The following is a 20,876-nucleotide window of genomic DNA, read 5'->3' on the forward strand; positions in this document are numbered from 1 at the left end:
ACTTTTATGCATACCTCTATGCATGAAATTCAAATATGATAAAAGTCACACTTTTATCCATACCTCTATGCATGAAATCCAAATATGATAAAAGTCACACTTTTATAATAAAATAATCAACTTTTATACATACCTCTATGCATGAAATCTAAATATGATAAAAGTCACACTTTTATAATAAAATAATCAACTTTTATGCATACCTCTATGCATGAAATCCAAATATGATAAAAGTCACACTTTCATAATAAAATAATCAACTTTTATGCATACCTCTATGCATGAAATCCAAATATGATAAAAGTCACACTTTTATAATAAAATAATCAATTTTTATGCATACCTCTATGCATGAAATCCAAATATGATAAAAGTCACACTTTTATAATAAAATAATCAACTTTTATGCATACCTCTATGCATGAAATCCAAATATGATAAAAGTCACACTTTTATAATAAAATAATCAACTTTTATGCATACCTCTATGCATGAAATCCAAATATGATAAAAGTAATACTTTTATAATAAAATAATCAACTTTTATGCATACCTCTATGCATGAAATTCAAATATAATAAAAGAAACCCTTTTATAATAAAATAATCAACTTTTATGCATACCTATATGCATGAAATTCAAATATGATAAAAGAAACACTTTTATAATAAAATAATCATCTTTTATGCATACCTCTATGCATGAAATTCAAATATGATAAAAGAAACACTTTTATATTAAAATAATAATTCTTTTATGCATACCTCTATGCATGAAATTCAAATATGATAAAAGAAACACTTTTATATTAAAATAATAATTCTTTTATGCATACCTCTATGCATGAAATCCAAATATGATAAAAGTAACACTTTTACAATAAAATAATCATCAATTATGCATAACATAAAAATCAATTTCTCCATGATTACAATAAAATTCTTTCAATTAATCTAGGATGATAATTCCTAGAATATGGTAGGAAGTACTCTTTTCATGCTTTGAATAAAATTAGTTTATGTGTAATTTTTATAAAAATTTTTCCATAGCTCCGCTACTATGACTGATAAATCTCAATTTATTTTGAAGGATAAAGCTTATCATTAAGAAAATGATTAGAATGATCCCTAATTGGATCATTAACCCAATAATGGGTTGAATCATCAATATTCATGAAATACATAAACTAAAAGGATAGAAAAAAGCTATTAATTTGACCTCAAGCATAGAAATTAATCTTGGATTAAGGAAAAGCTTTATGAAAAGCTTCATTTGGATTGAGAATGGGTCATGAGTATGACCATTTCTTGAGTGAGAGAGAGAAATTACATAAAAACCATAAGAATTAAGCATAAATGAAAATTTATGTAATTCTTAACTATCATTAATCAATTAACTTCAATAGCATTCATCAAATTATGTAACTCTTCACTACCATTCATCAATTAACTTCAATAGCATTCAAAAACCATTCCAATTAAGCTTCTCAAGCTTGAGAGGGGTTGAGAAGAGAGAAACATTGAGAAATTATAGAAAATGATCAAAATTCACTAATTACCTTACAAATTGCTTGATTCTTTGTTCACGGTAGAGGCCCCCAACCAATCAATTGGTTAAGTATGTTGATGGAGCCACCAATGGGGATTGAAGAAAGAGGGAAGCTCCAATTTCTTCAATTTGGAGAGAATTTTAGAGAATAGTAGAAATTAGCATTATTTCAGCATAACTCTAGTATAGTAAAATTCTTCTATTTTTTTCAAAGGACTCATGTTCTATTTATAGGAGAGGGAAGCTCTAACCAAAGCTAAATGAATTCTAGAATTTTCCAAATTCAGTTTGGTTGAATTTGGACTAGATTTGGATCTAGTTTGGTTACTTTTTGATTCGGTTTGGTTCCATTTTGATTTGGTTTGGTTCAAGAGAGAGGAGAGATAAAAATATCACATTATTTTGAGTTTAAAACTCATTCAAGCATGTGAAATATGCACCTCCTTTAAAGAACTCCCCTTCCTTACATATGTGTCAAAATGAAATCATTATACCCAAAATATCTCATATTTTTAATATTGCTCATAGTTTTTTACTAATAAACCTTGTACATTTTCAACTCTTCATCTTGTGTGAGCATTTACTTATTTTTGGATACCCAAAATATCTCATATTTTTAATATTTCTCATAGTTTTTTACTAATAAACCTTGTACATTTTCAACTCTTCATCTTATGTGAGCATTTACTCATTTTTGGATACCCAAAATATCTCATATTTTTGATATTACTCATAGTTTCTTACTAATAAACCTTGTACATAGTCAACTCTTTATCTTATGTGAGCATTTACTCATTTTTGGGTATCTTCTTTTACAAAATTGGATTTATCTCCTCCCTACACATGGATTGATGCTATTGGCCCATAGGAACCTTAATTGGACCATAATCCAAATTTTTTTGAAAATCTAGACCCTTAGGCTAAGGTCCTTCATATCCATTTTCAATTGATTCTAATTGCACATTGGAAAGTTCTTTTTGAATTTTTGTTTCACGAGAACTTATTTTAATAAGATGAGTTATTTTTCTATCCAAAAATATTCATAATCTGAATATTATCTCTCTAGAATATTTTCTCTCTCTATGCCAAAACAGGCAGAGACAAGATCTCTTATATTTCAGAAAAGGGAATTGATTACAGGGGAAGATGCTGGACATTTTGAGAGGCTGGAGAGGAATCTTACAGTTTGGAAACTTACGAATCCTTACAATCCTATTCTATGGAGCTCTTTATGTCTTGGTATAACTCATGTTGATCCCTTAATGCAAGTGCTGATGCTATGTTGGCTTCACCATGAGCGAAGAGAATTCCTCCAAATGAGGTTTTGAGATACTGCTTTAATTTTGTACGAGATTCATTAAATTCCTCACATGCTTTTTCAACCACATAATTCATGCAATCTGACTCTAATGACTCTTCTGTAGAGAGTATGTCTTCCTTTTGAAAGGGGAAGCAGTACTCCTATGGGTTTTGTATTTTGGTTGCTTTTTTAGGATTAGCATTATGAGGTTCAATCACAACTGGTGATCCTGTAAGACACTCAACCATGCTAAGCATGCTCTCCTGAGCTTAATTTTTGCATTTCGCATATGTCATATGATCATGATTTTCAATTTGGGGTGGTTAGGTGGGTTCTAGTTTCTCCATTGGTTTGTGAGGTGCACCTAGTGCCGAATCACAACTTGTTTCATCCTCACTAAGTGACGTACTAGAACTTGTTTGGATCATCACTAAGTGACGTACTAGAACTTGTTTCATCTTCTGACTTTCTTTGGATCATCAGGTTTTCTTTATGTTTGCCCATCCGACGAGATCAAATTTTCTTTTGAGCTTTTGTATCATGTGTCACATATATGGGTTTTGTGGTTTGAGTAGTGGCCCTTGAGCTGGATGCTTTTGCATCATGTGTCACTTCTAGCTCTTTTGGGTTTATGTCCTCCACAAGCTCCTTTTCCCTATCCTCTTTTGCAACCGTGGTTTCGATAGTTTGTTGTCCCTGGTTTTTCTTGGGTTCAAAAGGTTTTGTTTTCTCTTTTGGTTTCTGCTTTAAAGCATGTTCTTCTACCCATTTTGAAGTATTATCTTTTATGTTCTTTTTGATCGTTTCTCGTGCCTTGGCTTGCAATCGCATAAGCACATTCAAGGGTGCCATGGACAATTGCCCATTTTGTACACTTAAAATGTTAAGAGTTGTATTCTGTGAGATAGGTTGCAGTGAAGCAACTTGTCTTGGGCAATCTTGGAACATGTGGTCAATGCCACACCGTTCACATATGGGTTGCAAAGTGTCAGTGACTATGGGCATGGAAGTATTCCAAACTATGCATTCTACCACTTTGTGAGGTCCACAACAATAGAAACACTGAAGTGTTTGCTTAATTGCTTCCTGAGCAATTTCTACCCTTTGGACTGTTTCTATTTTAGTGCACGGGAGATGGATGTTTTGAGTCAATTGTTGATGAATTGGGACACTTTGTAGTATCATGACCGAAGGATTTACAATATATGCACTACAGAAAAATAGGTGCCTTGTATGCACAAGGGGGATTGGGATGGTCGTAGTGATTACACTTAACACAGTAGAGGCATTAAGGATGGTTGGTTTTGAAGAAGTTCATCCTCCCTTAGGGATGTCAATTGAAAGCTTTTAAGCAAGGCTACATAGAATTCTGGAAATGATAATTCTGAGATCAATCTTTCTTTTGCCATTGCTTTACTTAGTTTAGATGAGGAACATCTCGTAGCATGATCATCTTCCAGCATGTTGTCATCTAAATGTACTACTTCTTTACAACATTGATCAAATGTTTCTGGGTTGGATACAATTATCAAGTTGTGTTAGCTATTATTCTTTAAGCCCATCATGAAACATCTCTTCAATTGAGAATCGTTTAATTTCTCCCATGATTCACATTGTGAGTTCAAGAGTTTTATCTGAAGGATAAAGTCTCTAATGGTTTCATTTGGTTTACGCTCAATTGAATAGAGTTCTTTTGCTACACTCCACTGATCACCTGGTCTTGAAAAGCCATGGATAAAGGTTGTTTTCAAGGCTCTAAAGTTTGTCTTGTAATCACCAGCATCAGTGTGATGAAACATCGACTAGCTTTTCCTTCTAAGCATAGGATCAACGCATGTACCTTGGTGGGGCAGTTTGGATTTCCAAAGGCTTCACATCTCTGTTCAAACATTTGAATGAATTGAATAGGATCAGTTATTCTATCGTATTTGCCCTTAATTTTGGAGATCTATTGTTGGGGTTCAACAACACAAACAGAAATAAAACAAGCAGACACAATTGCTCAATAAGAGACATGTTGATTAGGTGAAAACAGAAATTCAGACACAGTAGAAACACAATGCACAGACAGAGATTCGATAGAGTAAGGTCACACAAGAGATAAAACACGCAAAATTCTGCTTCATTCTCTCTTCTTCTCATTACATTGCTTCCCCTTCTTTTCTACCTTGCTCAAAAACGTTACTCGTCCCCAAAACGTTTTTCTTGAATAACCGTTACCTATCTTAACTTCCAAGATCCCAAGAAAGTCATCATATATTCCTACCACCTTATAATTCTGACTTAGCACATATCCGACTTACTAAATATCTGACTTCTTACATATCCGACTTACTACATATCCGACTTAGCAACATTCAACTTAAGAGAACTATGCCTTCAACATCTATACGGTAGTATTTTTGTATGTCACGGAGGCCGTTATGTGAGTGCTCTTGATGGTAGGGACTTAGTGAGTCGTTGGGCTACCCCCCTTCCTAGACTAGTCAGTATGTCCAAGTTGTTGGCATCCAAGGGTTGGAAAGAGTTGGTACCTATAGGAATTATGGAAATGCTAGGTAAAGGACCAAAGCTCGATTGGTTGACAGGGGGTGCAAAACCCAATAACACTCTTGTTGTTGGCATGGCAAATGGTATTGGGAGGTGCATTTGGGGCATAGATCTCAATGGCTCAAAGATATCAGCCATTGGGTTCAGTGAGGGTGTCGGTCCACAGAGTCTTTCTATCGTTGCGATGTTTCATTGCCTAATTACTCCTTAATGAGCAAGCACACATGTTTTTTTTTTACTTTTTATATTTTCTCATAGCCCTTTACAACCTTAGGAGGCCTGGCGTACTCTTCGTTGGGTCAACCGAGTGTTCGTTTGCCCTAATTAGTTTAGACATTACACGCATGTGAACGACCTCTTAGGGATATTTTTTCGGAAAAAGTGCATGCTACTAACTTCCCAGATGGAACAGGAGGTCCTTAAACCTATTTTCCATCACTGTCTTAAGATGAAATTTTCTTCCAAGAATTTTTTTCTTGTTTCGCAGCACGCTTTTTAGGGTGTTCCAAAAAGAATTTGGAAAATAGTATTTTTGGAGTACTAAAACTTTGTCTCTCTGAGTCATTCGTGATTTTGTTGTTTAGACCCTCAAAACGTAGCCCGAATATGGTTCGAAGTCATTTTCACGCTTTTTTTTTCGATTTTTAGTACGTTTCAGGTTGGTTTTTTGCCTTAATTTTCGGGTCAAATTTTGAGGCTGTTGGTAAAAGGCCAAAACGATCGATTTTGACTTCAGACAACCAAGACCAAATTTGAAGAACTCAATGTCAACTTCTTGATGAGCACTAAAGCCTTCATCGGATTCACAGTTTAGGAGATACGAGCCTCCAAACAGGGGTGTTTTCCAGAGTCCCCTTTCATGTCGTGAACTAGCAGGGTGCAGTTCACGGCGGGACTTCACAGATTTTATCAAATTCAATTTTTTTTGGACTCTTTCACGCCGCGAGATACTTAGTGTTTCACGCCGTGAACCGGACTTCACGATTTTTTTTTTTTTTGTGTGCGGGGACTGTTTCACGACATGAAACACTTACTGGTTCACGCCGTGAACCACTTAGGATGTAAACCGATTTTCATTTTTTCTTTCGCGTGCGGGACTGTTTCACGACGTGAAACACTTACTGGTTCACGTCGTGAACCAATTTTTGATTTTTTTTAAAAAAAATTAACGCATGGGGACTGTTTCACGATGTGAAATACTTACTAGTTCATGCCGTGAACCACTTAGGACGTGAACCGATTTTCATTTTTTTTTACACGTTGGGACTATTTCACGATGTGAAATACGACTGGTTCACGCCGTGAACCATTAAGATATGAACCGTTTTTTTTTAATGCATGTGGGGATTGTTTCACGACATGAATCACTTACTGTTCACGCCGTAAACCACTTAGGACATGAATCGATTTTGGATTTTTTTTTTGGCATGAACTCTTAAGGTGTGAGTGTGGAAAATGGAACCATTTTTTTATTTTTTTTATTTTTGATTGGGGTCTAGTGGGGAATTTGAATTTCCTTGTTTGGGGGAGATATTTTTTGAATTTTAAATTAAGTAGATATGGGCATTTTCCTAAAAAGGTAAGTGGGAATCAAAAAAGTAAACCTTTTTATGACACCTCCTTACACCCTTCATAAATGACTCCCAAAATGGACAATTTGACAACTCATGGACATCTACTCATTAAATTCTCATTAGTCTTAATGACTTATGTAAAAAAGTGATTAAGAATTTATCAAAGATTAATCCTTTCACTAATCTTTCCCTCTTGTGTTGAATGGCCTCTACGCTACGCACATCTGTGTAATCTTTAGCAAAAAACCTAGGAAATTCACACATTTAAACTCCTCTCCTTTCTCCGATGTAAGCTTTTTTGAGAGCATACCATCAAACATTTCTTCATCATGCACAATTTGGTCTTCTTGAGAGCCTACCTCCTCCAAACCTTGACAGGGTGTCTCTTTGTCTTTTGCTCTGAATCTTACCCCCATGACTTCAATGGAAGACTCCTCTTCCATAGTGCTACTGCTGCTTTCTTCCTCTGAGGTGTCATCAGTCCAATCCTTCTCTGTTTCACCTTGAGAAGATTATTCATTTATCTCCTCTCGTCGTTGCTCCTTTGTGTCAAAGATAATCTTCTTATGATTTTCATTCCTACAAATTAACCTTCCATTTTCCCAATCTTGCAAAGCTCGCATTCTCATTAGCCATGGTCTACCTAGGATAAATGGATAACCACTTCCCTTGGTAGACATAACACAAAAATCAACAACCTTCTTGATGCCAAAAACTTCCACACAGAAACATTCTTACAAATCCCAAGACACTTTGCTTTGCTATTGTTTGCCATTTTCACCTTAATTTCAGGTGTTTCATGAATATGCATGCCTAGTCTTTGCATAAGATCCTCTGTCATAATGCAAATTTGTGCACCCCCATCTACTAGACCCTTCTTAACTAGCCTTCCCTTGATGTAGCAAAATGTATCATTTCACCTAAATATCTCTCTTTTTTAACTATTAACCTTGTCCTTAGTCAACTCTTCATCTTATGTGAGTATTTACTCATTTTTGGGAGATTTTTCTTTTATTCTTCTATTTATCTCCTCCCTACATTTGGATGAATCTTATTGGTCCATAGGAACCTTAATTTAAAATTTCGAAAAAATATTCACCCCAGGATAATGCCTCTTGAACAGATTATACTTAATTTCTAATGCACCTTCTGAAATTCTTTTTGAACTTCTGTTTCAGGGGAACTTATTTTAATAAGATGAGATATTTTTCTATCCAAAAATATTTAAAAACATAATTACCACTCTCTAGAAGATTTTCTCTCTCTATGCCAAAACTGGTAGAAACAAGATCTTTTATATTTCTAAAGAGGGGATTGATTACAGGGGAAGATATTGGACATCATGAGGGGTGGGGAAGGAATCTTACATTCTACCCCACTTAAAAAAAACGCGAGATGTCCTCATCTCGCACATGGAGTATGATCTTTTTCATCTTCTTCTTCTTCTTCAATCACTTCCAGCGTGTTGCTGCCTTGGAAGTGGACGGCCGATTTGGGAACAACTCTCTTTGACTTCCCCTATTCTAAGGTGGAGGTCTTGCATTACTTTGGATTGAAACTACAGGTTGGATAGAGGGTCTACCTCTGGGATTTCCCTGATTTTGGCGGTAGAATCCTGATTACTCGGAGTTTGGAATCTTGACCCTTGATTTCCCTGCCCTGAAAACCTTGATCCAAAAGGAGTTGGGCAATCCATACTGCGATGTCCAAATTCTTCACAGTTATAGCATTTCACTCTCTTGTTCAAGGGTGGAACTTCTGAAGTTGAAATCCAGGGAATTGAGTTTCAGGAAAAGGACATTTCTTCCATTCTAGAACTTCCCATATCCTGGGTTTGACCCTGATATCTCTTAGGCAGAGGAAGGTTGGAATCACCTTCTGGAAATAAAAACCTTTTGAAAGGTGATGGTGCTGGCTTTGGCGAGACTTTGATATCAAAGGCTTTGGCAAAATCCTTCACCATCCGAACTGCTTCGACCATGGAAATAGGTTTGGCATTCTTGACTAAAGTATCTAATGGCTCGTTCATTCCCCGAATGAACCTGGCCTCTTCATCCGATTGAGGGGAATATTTAAGGAGAAGTGCAAAAGCCTGATGGTACTCTTCAATTTTTTGGGTTTCCTGCTTTAGTTCCAAGAACTCATTCATCTTAGTTTCAAGAAAGCCTGGGGGACAAAACCTCTTTCTGAGGTAAGCCTTGAGATCGGTCCAGGTTTGGGTATTTCATTAGAGACGGTTTGTCTCGCAGTGGTTTCTTCATGCCACTCTAGCTGTCTCCACTATCTTTAACCTTGCAAGAGCCATTTTGCTCTTCTCATTGTACCCGGTGACATCGAAGTATTCTTCCATTGATTCAATCCACTTCTCCACAGCCTCGCCCAAGTTTTCCCCTTCACCCTTGAAAGGTCCAGGCTGCGAACTATGAAGAGTTTTACGAACATCTAGGTCGAGCTCTTCTTCATCGAGTTGGGGGTTAACATTTCTACCACGACGACCTCGATCCATGTTCCTATCAATACGAAAATTCTTGTTAAGTCTTTATTTATGATTCAATCCGATTTTTTATTCAACTGATTCCGGGGTTCTCTAAATAGGTCGGCTTCCCACAGAGTCAAGGGGTAAAGATGCTCATATAGAATGCATTATTAGTTAAGAATTCATTCAGAATTATCTCATTCATATCTTTAACACAATAATGGTCCATCAGACTGAATTTTTCTATGGGGATTTCAAATTTTCATATTTTTAATTTATCAGCCCTTAACTTGGTCTACTGATCAAAAGTTAACAGTAGTAATCTGGCAGCACAATCCACTAATCTCATAGTGATTGACTGAATTCATTAACGTCATTCTAGCTACGAACATTATCACAGGGACTCGTCCCATTCATCCTCATTGTGGTTTTGCTTGGCTTTTCACATTTCAACCAAATTTCAAGAATCATCATTTTTCAATCAGAATCCAAATCAATTCATTAGTTCACAACCAGAATTTAAAAATCATATCAACCACATTCGAATTCATCATCTGGATAGCATTAATGCTTATAATTCCAAGTCTTAGATTTACTCGTATATATTGCCAGTAAAGAGCTGCAGTTATATCCTCGGTATATACGGGTAGTCATGGTTCTTGGAACTATAAGGTAAATACCATCATGTCTAGGCCTCAAGCAAGTCAGGAATTTCACACAATTGCGGTACTTCCGTCTAAAGACCCAATTACCAATTTACGAATTTCAGTTTGAATATCAAATTGTATAAATCTTATCACACAATTTCAACCTTTTAGTGCTTCTTTATAAATTTTTGACATATTTGGCTTCTCGGTTGATCCCCATTAGCCAAATCGCTCTAATACCAACTGTAAGGTCCCTGTCTCCACCGTGCAATGGATTCGGGGTGCTAGCAGTGGAAGTAGCACATCTTGCGCGGGGCAAGGTCCCACACTCGTCGGGGCCTCGCCCATGGATATCCGGACAGGTGACTAATTCCTTGATTCTTCCAAACCGAACTCGAAAAAACTTCTCTTGCCCGGAAAGCATGGGCGATTCCACCAGGATAACATTTCCCTAACGTAGTCAAAAGCCTTAGCTAATTGAGCTCATCTGACCGAACCCATAAGTCCCATAGTCAGATCAGGGAAAAAGACTATACTTGGATCATAGAGATCAACGCTTTTTTTCTCATTGAGAGGCATAGCCGTTGATTCTTTTCCACTGAACAATTTTTGTCCGGGATTTACTTCATCTATCGAACTAAACAGAAATTGAGTCTCGATTTACGGATCCATTAGTCCAGCCTAACCCCATCCAGTCCCGGTTAGCCAACTGCCCAACCACTGTAGTGATGGGATCCAATTAGGAATTTGGTTAGGTTTTGTCCCGGGTACCAGGGAAAAGAGTTCCCAGGCCCCCTAGCCGGATGTTCCTGCAAACATAAGACTAGTCAAACCACTTACACACCCGATATGAAATTGCCTTTTTCACAGATTCAGTCATCTTTAAAATAATCATTTAATGAAACCATAGTATCACTGATCACAATCCTCCAAAATATTCAGTTGAATCTTAATTTTCAATCATTCCTTCACCAAAGTATCTATGGCATCATTGGCAACCAGAACGCTCACCACCTATTCTCTCAGGGGCCTTTTCAATAGTTCCTAGCTCATAGTACTCGGCAATATAATCACTTATAAAAATCAAGATGGAATCTCCGTTGAAGATCAGCAAGATCAACCAACAAATCCATATAAAAGAGCCATGGACTCATCCGTTGAGGACCAGCAAGGTCAATCAACCAGATCCATGCCCGGTTTCAGAAAAGAACTCTTACTCCTTATTCCAATATCTTTCACGATGCACGTGTGGGTATCTTCGGCTACCCGGAGCCCGAGCACCGTATGGTCAGCACCCTCTAGGATCCTTCGGAGGTCACCTAGCGCTTCACTCATAGGCGGCTTCCTTGGTCCCTCATCCACCGTACTGGAAGCTCACCATTTAAATTGAACTGAGGCTGGTCAAGACCTCGGCCGATCCTGCTACGCGAGACGTCCTTCATTGACTCTCCGTACAGCAATTGCAACTTTATCAGGTAGGTCTTCACGACCACATTCTCAAGATAGTCAAAATGCTTTCCTAGTATTCTTGACATAAAACAGTCATTTACAAACAGATCACAAATACAGTTTCTATAATGAATTCACATCTTTCCAGTTTGTTCCACATCAATCCATATTACTTAACCCAAACCCAATTAATAAGTGTATCCATTCTTGACCAGATACATCATTTTCCATCCCATCTCATCATATTCATTCACTTCACATAACATCCATTCCTATCTTTCTTAATTTACATTACGTCTCATCACATCCATTTCTCATTACATCTCGTTCATTCATATATTATATTATTCATTTCACATTTTAATTCACTTGACATCTCGTCTCATCCATTCGTTCATATCGACTTCATATCCATTCACATACATATTCGCATTCATATGTCCACATCCACATCCACATCCATACATCCATTTTCACACCCACATTCATACATTCACATCCACATTCACATTCATACATCCACATCTACATCCATATTCATACATCCACATCCACCTTCATACATTCACATCCCCATTCACATTCATACATTCACATACACATTCACATTCATACATCCACATCTACATCCACATTCATATATCCATATCCACATCCACATCCATACTTCCATTTACACATCCACATTCATACCTTCACATCCCCACTCACATTCATACATCTACATCCGCACCCATACATCCATATCGACATTCCACATCCTCATTCACATTCACATACATCCACATCCAGATTCCATATCTACATCATTTCTTTCACATACATATAACTACATCCATTCTTTCACATACATACATCTCCATCTATTCATCGTTCATTTTCATCTATCTGATTCGTTTCACATCCTCATATCTATTTATAGAATACAAGAGAATTCTCATTTTTTATATAAGATTTCTTTACGCTTCTATTTATGCATAAATTCCATTTTAAGGAGAATAACACTTTCGAAATAAAAATCAATCTTTTATGCATCTTCCTATGCATAAATTCATTTTAAATGAGAATGACACTTTTGAATTAAAAATCAATCTTTTATGCATCTTCCTATGCATAAAATCAAAATTGACGAAAATAACTCTTTTGAACTAAAAATAGATTTCTTTATGCATCTTTCTATTCATAAATCCAATTTAGTAGGAATTACACTTTTAGAATAAAAGAATTTCTCTTATGCATCTAATTTAAGCATAAAATCATTTATGATAAAAATCACACTTTTACAATAAAATAATAATCTTTTATGCATACCTCTATGCATGAAAATCAAATAATATGATAAAAGTAACACTTTTACAATAAAATAATAATCTTTTATGCATACCTCTATGCATGAAAATCAAATATGATAAAAGTAACACTTTTACAATAAAATAATAATCTTTTGATAAAAGTAACACTTTTACAATAAAATAATAATCTTTTATGCATACCTCTATGCATGAAAATCAAATATGATAAAAATAACACTTTTACAATAAAATAATAATCTTTTATGCATACCTCTATGCATGAAAATCAAATATGATAAAAGTAACACTTTTATAATAAAATAATAATATTTTATGCATACCTCTATGCATGAAAATCAAATAATAATGAAAGTAATACTTTTATAATAAACCTAAATTTCTTTTATACAAATAATCAAAATGCATCTTTTATGCATGAAAATGACACTTTAGAATATAGAATTCATAAGGATTACTCTTTTAGAACAATGAAAGATAATACTTATTTCCAAATTTTTAAAAAATTTTGCCATAACCTCCTTTGTATGACTGACTATTTTTCAATTTTAAGTCTCTAAAATTAATTAGAAATGCATCAAGAGTATTTTAAATCATTCTAAATAACACTTTTCTACTTATTAAGAGAAACATTATGAAAAACTTGATTTTATTCATTAATCATTCACCTAGGATAAAGAATGGTTGGATTTACTAGAGAAGAGAGGGTAATGCCTTTTGCAATGAGGCATAACATCATTTGTAATGTAGAGAAGACAAAAATCATAAAGAAAACCATAAAAACCATAAAATGAATGGAAAAGAGAAGAATCTCCAACTTACATAGATAATTTGAGAGCTTTCCTTTGGCTTAATGGTTTGAGGGTTCAACTCTTGTTTGAAACAAGAGTGGCCACCAATCTTTTGGAAGAGGGAAGGTCAAAAACTAGTGAATTATGAGTAAAATTCATAGTCTTTGGCACTTGGGAGAGGTAGGATAATAGTGCAAAAATACTATTGAGTTTCAACAAAGGGGAGGGCTTCTATTTATAGGAAAAAGTGAGCCTCTAACCAAGCAAACTGATTCTAGAATTTTTGGATCAGTTTGGTCAATTTTTTACCATTTTTAGGTCAGTTTTGCTCACTTTTTGGATCTAGTTGAAATAAGAGAGAGGAGAGATAAAAATATCTCATTATTTGAACAATGCCCCCATTTGGTTTTGATACATCCCATGCAATATATTTTTTTGATAAGGTTGCCTACCGAGATCAAGGAAACTGCCATTATTTTAATGACCATTTGGAAGTGGATATGATTCAATATTCCACCCTTCTCAAGAGCAAACAAACCACTAATACATTCAGATCAGACAAAGTCTTCTAGTGGTTCCTAGAATGCAATATACATGTCACCACTCCCAACACCGATAGTCATAGAAACCTCAAGCAGCTTGGTCAACCTAACGAGCGGCGCTTTTTTACATTTGGTGGTATTGTTAACGCTAGGGTCAGAACCTACAGACCTTGCCCTCGTCTTCACCATATGTAGATTTCTAACCACTTTATTCCTTCAAGGGGTGTGAGAATACGAGGTTTTGTTGAATCTGCCCCACGCCCTTGCCTTTGTCACGGACATCTGTGGATGCAATAGCCTCCAAGACTTTCCCGTCTTTACCTACATTTGTTGAGGACGACGAGGTGCCATGGCACACAACACAGAGCCAATCCCCAACCCAACCCAACCCCACAACACAGAGCCTATGATAGTCGAATAGACCCAGCCCCACAACACAGAGCCTATGATAATCAAACAGACCTAGCCCAACCCCAGCCCACAACACAGAGCCTATGACCCAACAATGAGTTTCCAAGCCGAGAGCCCCCACACAGGTGCCCTTTTATTACCCTAACCAACATCGCATTGCACCCACGACACTACCTAAGCCATATGCGCCCTCACGAGGCCAACGTACATAAATTACAAGAACAAGAAAGAATAATTAAGATTAATCTCTAAAAAGAACAAGCTTAATCAAGATTAGTCGCATTCTAATCAAATCAGGGTTCTCATCAAAATAAGCACAATTAAACAAATTCAACCAACAACTAATCAGAGACCATCGCAGACCACCACATCAACAACTAATCAGAGACTATCACAGACCACCACATCAACAACTAATCAGAGACTATCACAGACCACCACATACGCGGACGCTTTGAGCAACACGCAGGAAGAAAGGAGCGACCCACATCTCACCTCAGCCAGCAGAGAAGGTGCACAGCACACGCCCATGACCGAGGCGCCCCCTAGAATGAAAAGACCAGCATGCATGAAGAAAGGAGTAGAGGACGCCCATGCAACGTAGGAGCGAGCACCCCTGCATGAAGAAAAGCAACACCCCCTTAATTGCCACCCAGCCCCCATGCATGGACACTGCCCCAAAAATTTCACACATGCTAAATCATACCTAACACCCATTTAGCCTTATAAACCTTACATTAATTAAGCATTAAACAAGATTAGCAGGGTTCTCATCAAATTGAACCAGCAACTAAACAACAACTAAATAAATTAAACTAAACAAGCATTAATTAGCAACTAAACAATAACTAATCAAGGTTCTCATCAAATCAAACCAACAAACAAAACATCATAGACGACTCAACACGCGGACGCTCTGAGCAACACGCTCTGAGCAACACGCAGGAAGAAAGGAGCGATTGCATCTCACCTCAGTAGCAGAGGAGGTGCACAACAGGAGACACCCACGACCGAGCTACCCCACGCAACACGCATTAGAGGAGGTGCATAGGATGCCCGCATCTCCCCTCAGCAGAGCAGAGGAGGTGCATCTAGAACGAAAGGACCAGCACACATGAAGAAAGGAGCAAAGGACACCCACCACGACCGAGCCGCCCCATGCAACGTAGGAGCGAGACGCACCTAGAACGAAAGGACCAGCACGCATGAAGAAAAGAGCAGAGCATGCCTATGACCGAGCCACCCCATGCACCCTCTTAATTGCCACCCAGTCCCATGCATACACACTGTCCCAAAAATTTCACACATGTAAAATCCTCCCATTTAGCCTTATAAACATTTTAGCCATAGCCTTGGGGGCCCTCGTATTAAAAAGGGCATATTCCATAAAAATTAATAAAAAAATATTTTAGGGGAGCCTATTTTATAAACCTTTTAGGCTTAGCCTTGGGGCCGTCGTTTTAAAAAGGGCATATTCCATAGAAATTAAAAAAATGTTTAGGGGGAGGCATATCACATAGGGGTATCAAAACATCATCGTGCAAATTAATTAAAAGTGATGAAATAAGACCTCGGACAAGTGAAGTTTTTTGGTGCATTTTCCTGGCGTTCCACTCTGGAGAGCTCACCACTTAACAATCGAAAAGGACTTCGTCTTGGTTCCCTCCCTATGGCATGCAGAGACATGGACTTCTTATGGAAGGAGTACTTCAGGAATCCCTCCCAATGGTGGGACAATCGAACCAGCAAGGTAAGCACTGTTTTACAATTACATGAGAGTACACGAAAACCTATTGGCTTTCCTGAGTTATTGTTTTGCATCACAGAGAAGCCCAAGATCCCCAGACTTCAAACATAAAATGACAAAGGAGTCGTTGTGGATGGACAGGTGGTACAATCCATCTTGGGTCCAAGAGGAGCTCAGAAGAAGAGGACTGCAACGAGAGTTCTGTGTGACTAAGCGAATGACGAAGGCCAAGGAAATCCACCACAAAGCACGACAAGGAGATAGCAACAGCAACCTCCGGGAGTTTCAAGAGGATACTGCTCTTGTAGCCTTACTAAAGGCTTGTGCCAAGCAAAAAGACCTGTGCAAAGGCAGCAGAATACATGCTGATATTCTCAAAAGGGGGTTGCTTAAAAAGAACATTTATGTAGGCACTGCCCTACTCAATATGTATGCCAAATGTGGTGCACTTGCAAAAGCACAAGAAGTGTTTGATGAGCTTCCAGTTCGGGATGTAATCTCCTGGTGTGAGGATTACTGTTATTACTTAGTATTTCATCCACTATCTGTGTATTAAGACTGAAATTGAAAATAGACTTGAACACAGATGTTTGATTGATTGATTGAAATTGTGATACAACAGGCTCCTTATATAGGAGTTCAAGAGACACGAATGAAAAGACACATCCCATGACCAATAGTCATGACTCTAGGCGAAGAGACACATCCTTTGGACGAATAGCTGCAACCATTGGGTGAGGAGTTGTAACCCTAGAGCGAAGGGGTGTGACCAGTCGTCGAAGGAGTGTGGCTCTTGATGAAGAGGCATGTCTCTAGAACGAATAGTCGTGACCATCCGAATGTAGGGGTCCTCTGTAATCATGTCTCTTCAGTATCTGTAACCATGAGGAGACTGTGTATAATGAACTAAGTCACAATCGTGACATTCCCTCCCATTTAAAATAAAACCCATGTGATAAAATGAGAGTCGGTTGTTTGCCAAAGAATTCTTGGAGGAGTTGAGGATATTGTTGCATTTCTTCATCTGTCTGCCAAGTAGAATCTGACTCATACAAGTCCATCCACTTAACAAGAAATTCTGTAGTAATCTTCCGTCTTGTTTCTTTCTGACGAAAGTCAAGAATCTTCTCAGGAACAAGAATAATGTGATCATCTTCAATCTCAGGAACATAAGAAGATAACTCCGAAATAGATGAATCTCCTTTTATGTATTCCTTGAGCCAAGAGATGTGAAATGTCGGATGAATTTTTCCCCAAGATGGTGGAAGATCCAACTTATAACTGACGACTGAAATCTTCTTTATAACTTTAAATGGACCATAGAAACGCAGTCGCAACTTCGGAAAGACTGACTTTACTGTCTTATATCGATGCGGGGCAACATAAAGCAAAACCAAGTCACCTTCTTGAAACTCAGTATGCCTTCTGTGCTTATTCGCATACTTCTGATATTTCTGCTGAACATGCAGTCTGTCTCGAACTTGCACAAGAATATCTTGCATTTCTTGAATCAACTGATCTGCTAATGCCACCTTGTGTTGAAGAACAAAGTTTGTAGGCACAAGCGGAGTGTGACCATATGCTGCTTGAAAAGGAGTCATTCCAGTGACTGAATGTGGAGAATTATTATAAGCAAACTCCACAAGAGGCAAATATTCTTCCCAAGAAGCTAATCTTGTCTGAATATAATGTCTAAGCATTTCTTCCAAAATTTGATTTACCCTTTCTGTCTGTCCGTCTGTCTGAGGATGATAAGCAGAACTGAACAAGAGATTCGTACCAAGGGATTTGAATAGGGAAGTCCAAAAATGTCCAGTAAACTTCGGATCTCTGTCAGAAAAAATAGATCTTGGCAATCCATGGATTCTGAAAATATGCTGTACGAACAATGCTGCAAGATCTGGAGCAGAAACTGTCTTCTTGCAAGGAATAAAATGTGCCATTTTGGAAAACCGATCAACCACTACTAAAATTTGAGCATTGCCTTTCAGCGAACGCGGCAAAGTAGTGATGAAATCCATGCTTATGCTTTCCCATCTTTCCTGAGGAACTGGCAAAGGCTGAAGTAATCCTTGAGGAAGTTGTCGTGAAGCTTTCATAATTTGACAAGAGTGACAAGCTTTAACAAATTTAATAACATCCTGTTGCATCTGAGGCCAAAAGTATGTTGCTGATAACAGATGATATGTCTTGTTAATTCCAGGATAAGCTGCAAAGGGTACTTCATGATGCTCTTGAATAAGGAGTTTCCGCAAAGATGCATTGTGAGGAACACAAATGCGATCTAAGTAATAAAGTAAATCATCTGCAATTGTATATGCGGCAAACATATTCATTTCTGCAACAGTAGGATGAAGAGATTTGAGAGCTCGAAAGACATCTCCAAAGTCTCTATCTGTCAAATACTCATGCTTAAAACATGCTGGAATCTCCATCTGCACATTTGAGATAGCAAAGTTTGTAGCTCAAGGCATGCGGCTCAAAGCATCTGCTACCACATTCTGTAATCCAGGAACATAGAGTATCGCCATGTGAAAATTTGCCAAAAATTCAACCCATCGTCCTTGACGAGGATTCATCATCACTGGCTGAGTAAAGATGTAAGTCAAAGACTGATGATCTGTCAATCTGCACCAAGAAGATAATGCTTCCACGTTCGATAAGCATGAACAATTGCCAAAAATTCCTTGTCATAAACGGGATATCGCATTTGAATAGCCAAAAATTTATGACTATCAAAAGCAATAACACGATCATTCTACATAAGAATGCCTCCAGATGCTCTATCTGAAGCATTTGTCATGACGTCAAACGGCTGAGTTGGATTCGCAAATAGCCAAAACAGGCGTAGTTGTCAATGCATGCTTAAGATCATTAAAGGACTTTTCAGCTTCAAGTGACCATTGCAATTTATCTAACTTTGTAAGGGCCGTCAAAGGAGCAGCAATATCTGAGAGCTTGTGAACCTTGGTGTGGTAAAAATTTGCTAATCCCAAGAAAGATCGCACATCTGAAATTGTAAGTGGCAAAGGCCAATCAACAATGACCTTTATCTTCTTAGGATCAACTGCAATGCCATGTCCAGAGATGATGTGTCCAAGATATTCCACATGATCTTTGAAAAACTGACTCTTCTTCTTGTTGATGTACAAGACATTCGTACGGAGTACGTCGAAGACAATCTGCAAATGCTACTTGTGATCTGCTAAAGTCTTACTGAAGACCAAAATGTTATCCAGATAAACGATGACAAACTTATCCAAGTAAGGACCAAAGATGTCATTCATCAAAGTCATGAAAGTAGCTGGGGCATTGGCTAACCCAAAAGGAATGACCAAAAATTCATAATGTCCATACTTTGTTCTGAAAGCTGTCTTATACTCATCTCCAATTCAAATCCTGATTTGATGATAGCCTGACTTCAGATCAATCTTCGAAAATACCTTCACACCAAGCAACTTATCAAAGAGCTCATCGATGCGAGGCAAGGGAAACTTATTCTTGATTGTCTGCTTATTAAGGGCACGATAATCAATGCAAAGTCGCATAGATCCATCCTTCTTCTTGACCAATAAAACTGGAGCACCAAAAGGACTTTTGCTTGGACGTATATGACCTTTATCCAACAACTCTGCCAATTGTCTCTAAATTTCTTGAGATTCTGAATAAGAAACTCGATAAGGAGCACCAAAAGGACTTTTGCTTGGATGTATATGACCTTTATCCAACAACTCTGCCAATTGTCTCTTAATTTCTTGAGATTCTGAATAAGAAACTCGATAAGGAGCTCAAACTGGCAGTGGTTGTCCAGGAATTAGATCAATCGTATGATCTACAGAACGTCAAGGAGGCAATGTCGTTGGCAGCTCGTCAGGAAATAAATCCTTATAAGGTTGAAAGAAGGACTGTTGTAAATAAGAAATATCTGATGGCAAGGATTCCGATTGATCAACTGTATTGTCTTCTGCTTCTCGCAACATAACTAAGGCAGAAGTGCTGTCGCGTTTACGCACTAAGCGTTTGACTTGCATAGCAGAAACCACAGTAATCGGTTTAGAATTAAATAGACCTCGTAATTCCATTTCTCGATGATTATGATAAAGTCGAATGGAATGATCTCGAAAGCTGATCAAAGGATCATACTCATATAACCAAGACTGTCCAAGGATCATGCCATAGTGTGACAAAGGCATAATAGAGAAATTCAGCTGATCCTGATAGTCCTGAATCTGAAAATGCAACTGCTAAATCCGTTTGCTGCAATGCAAGAAAGAACCATCTACAAGTTCCACTTGGAAAACTTCCACACTCTGCTGAGTAGGTAATCGTAACTTGCTGACGAGAGTAGTTCCCAAAAAATTAGTTGAGCATCCACTATCAACAAGAACATTGATAGGATGCTGGCCAATAAATCCCAATAAGCTCAAAACTTGATTGGAAAGGTTAACAGGCACTGAAGTATGGTTGTGGGCATTCAGCATCAAAGCACTGACAACTTTAGAAACTCGCACTGCATGAACCACCTGCTTGC

The 20,876-nt window shown here is 37.5% G+C and overlaps 1 protein-coding gene and 1 pseudogene across 1 annotated transcript; one reads left to right on the top strand and one right to left on the bottom strand.

Annotated features, from left to right (window-relative positions):
• Positions 1-20,876, bottom strand: part of LOC147616627 (pentatricopeptide repeat-containing protein At2g27610-like) — a 298,789-nt pseudogene that overhangs the window by 258,567 nt on the left and 19,346 nt on the right.
• On the top strand, positions 15,804-16,943 carry LOC147616629 (uncharacterized). Its single transcript, XM_086777009.1, has 4 exons — positions 15,804-15,868; positions 16,184-16,348; positions 16,487-16,751; positions 16,932-16,943. The coding sequence occupies exons 1-4, from the start codon at positions 15,804-15,806 to the stop codon at positions 16,941-16,943; spliced, it is 507 nt and encodes a 168-aa protein (XP_086633135.1).

The sequence above is a fragment of the Cibotium barometz genome, chromosome 38 (assembly GCF_041138505.1).
Source record: "Cibotium barometz isolate CiBa-2024 chromosome 38, ASM4113850v1, whole genome shotgun sequence".
Taxonomy (NCBI): Eukaryota; Viridiplantae; Streptophyta; class Polypodiopsida; order Cyatheales; family Cibotiaceae; genus Cibotium; species Cibotium barometz.